Raw genomic sequence first — 2,281 nt, 5'->3', positions numbered from 1 at the left:
CTCTATTTTCTCTTCACAAAAAAAAACATAATGGTGTGGAGAGGATGGCTATAAGGGGAGAAAGGAGGCCATCCAAGAAAAAAAATCATTTATCCAGAATGCTTTGCATGTAAATAAAATGGCTCCGCCCATGTTAAAATATATTTTAAAGACTTTCCAAAACTGAACATCCTACAGTATTTTTACAGTCTGTATTTTGCAGTTAAAAAATGTTTATCAAATAAAGTTTAATGTTACATCTAATCGTGGGTCCCTTTAAAGTCAACTGTATGAGTCAGCATCAAGTTCAGTGTTGACGGTCTGTCCTCACTACTGTTCTGCTCGGACCTGAACACACTCAGCCAGTTCATTTCAGAGCATGGAGTGTGAAGATTAGAACTAGACTAAAAGCTAACCAAATGAAGACCCATTCTTTTGTGGTTTTTCTGGTTTAGAAAACTGTTTCTGAAAAATGACAAAACAGTGTGAAAATGTTTCTGGAAAGATAAATATTTCTGGGATACAGCCTGGTAGAAACCAGGACTGTTTTTCTGGACCTGTAGACAGTACCTTTGCTGCAGTGAGAGGTCCGGCGGGCCACAGCAGGAGACTCGGAGTTCTTGATGGAAGAGCTGTACGGTTGATAGTCCGGGGAGCTGCGACTGTCCTGACCCCCCTGGACTTCCTCAGCCTTCAGGGCGATGGCTTGCTCCAGGAGCCCCAGGTTCCCTCGAGTCATATCCCAGGTCTCTGAGTCATCTGTGATTCCTGAGCCCTCTGAGACCTGATCCAACTCCTCTCCTTCCTCTTCCTCTTCATCCTCCTCTTCTTCATARTCCTCCTCTTCTTCCTCCTCTTCCTCCTCCTCATCGTCCTCCTCAGAGCGGACTTCAATCACCACAGTGCTCAGAGAGGTTTTGCTCGACTCTCTGTCGTCATCTTCTTCCTCCTCCAACACCACACTTACTTCCTTCTCTCGTCTCTCGTCCTCTTCTTCCTCTTTCTCCTCTTCCTGCTCTTCATCTTCCTCTTCCTCTGTCACGAGGGTGCTGACCTTCTCTTCCCTGAGTGACACAGTGGCTTCATATTCCTGAGTGGTTGGACTCATATTGAATATTGTGTCCACTTCTCTATCTGCTTCCTCCACTTCATCTTTCTGCTCTTCCTCCTCCTCCTCTTCGTCCTTCTGTTCCTCCTCTTCCTCCTCCTCCTCCTCCTCCTCCTCCTCCTCCTGCTCACTCTCCTTATTCTGCTCCTGCTGTGATTCTTTGGCCTGAAGGTTGTAATCTCCACTGGAGTACTGGTGATCAGAGTTTTCTTGTCTCATTATCTGTCTCCTCACCTCCTTCTCTTCATCAACATTTTCTTGCCTTTCTTGTTGCTCTTCTTCCTCTGTTCCTTCTTCCGTTTTCTCGTCCTCTTCATCATTAGTCTCTTCATGGTGACTGACGACGGTTTCTTCGGATGGTGCCTCTGATGGCTGGTACTCGTCCAGCGGCTGGGTGTCTTCATCTTTAGTCTGAGTTTGGTCCTGGTGATGATCGTCAGCTGTTWTCACCTCAGTAGAGTTCTCTCTCTCAGGTTTGTCATCCATCTTTGAGGTGATGCTACTGTTCCTGGTGTCTTCAGCCAGAGGACAAAGTCTTTCTGTGTCTTCTGTAGTCCCCAGTGAGCTGTCTGCTGTAAATAAATATCATTGTTACAAATATTCTCATTTTACTGTTTAATTAACTGAAAGATTATTTGTACTCTTCTATTGTTAAAACTAAGTGACTCAACTTGTCCTACCTCCAGTTTTAAACAGGGTTGCCATACGCTGTAATGAAATTTCATATTTTTCCAAACRCCCATTTTTAAACATTTTGTCAATTATTGACCCACTTATGTCTGTAAATTAGCTAGGAATGTTTATAAAGTAGRGTTTTTATTATTTATATTCCTCGAGCACAACAACAACAATAAAAAAGATTAATTTTAAATATGAGACATTTTTCTTTCTATAGTCAAAAATGTATTAAAAGGATAAAACTCTTACTTAATTTCTGTAATTGCAGAATATTTACAGAAGAAAATTACAGGCAAGCAGAAATGAAAGACCTGTTTTCTCATTCTTTCACACTGGGCACAACTGCAATAAATATCCATTACTTAAAGTCACAGTGTGTAGGATTTTGTCAATTCTTTTAGCCGAAATTGAGCTTATCACTAATGACAATAATAAAAAAACATGTCCAATCATTGCAGACAAAGACCTTGTTTTATTATTTTTACCTTATAAAAAGCTGTTTATATCTCCATGGTC

The 2,281-nt window shown here is 41.5% G+C and overlaps 1 protein-coding gene across 2 annotated transcripts in view; it reads right to left on the bottom strand.

The window, feature by feature from the left end:
• Nucleotides 1–2,281, bottom strand: part of LOC106527382 (myelin transcription factor 1) — a gene marked incomplete in the record, with an annotated part of 74,887 nt that overhangs the window by 56,484 nt on the left and 16,122 nt on the right. For both annotated transcript variants that reach the window (XM_014022245.1, XM_014022246.1), the window contains 1 exon segment: nucleotides 550–1,659. In XM_014022245.1, the coding sequence (XP_013877699.1) occupies nucleotides 550–1,659 (1,110 nt within the window).

This window comes from Austrofundulus limnaeus, unplaced genomic scaffold (assembly GCF_001266775.1).
Source record: "Austrofundulus limnaeus strain Quisiro unplaced genomic scaffold, Austrofundulus_limnaeus-1.0 Scaffold321, whole genome shotgun sequence".
NCBI classification, from domain to species: Eukaryota; Metazoa; Chordata; class Actinopteri; order Cyprinodontiformes; family Rivulidae; genus Austrofundulus; species Austrofundulus limnaeus.
The sequence above is the reverse complement of the archived record's forward strand: the minus strand, read 5'-3'. Positions and strand labels throughout refer to the sequence as shown.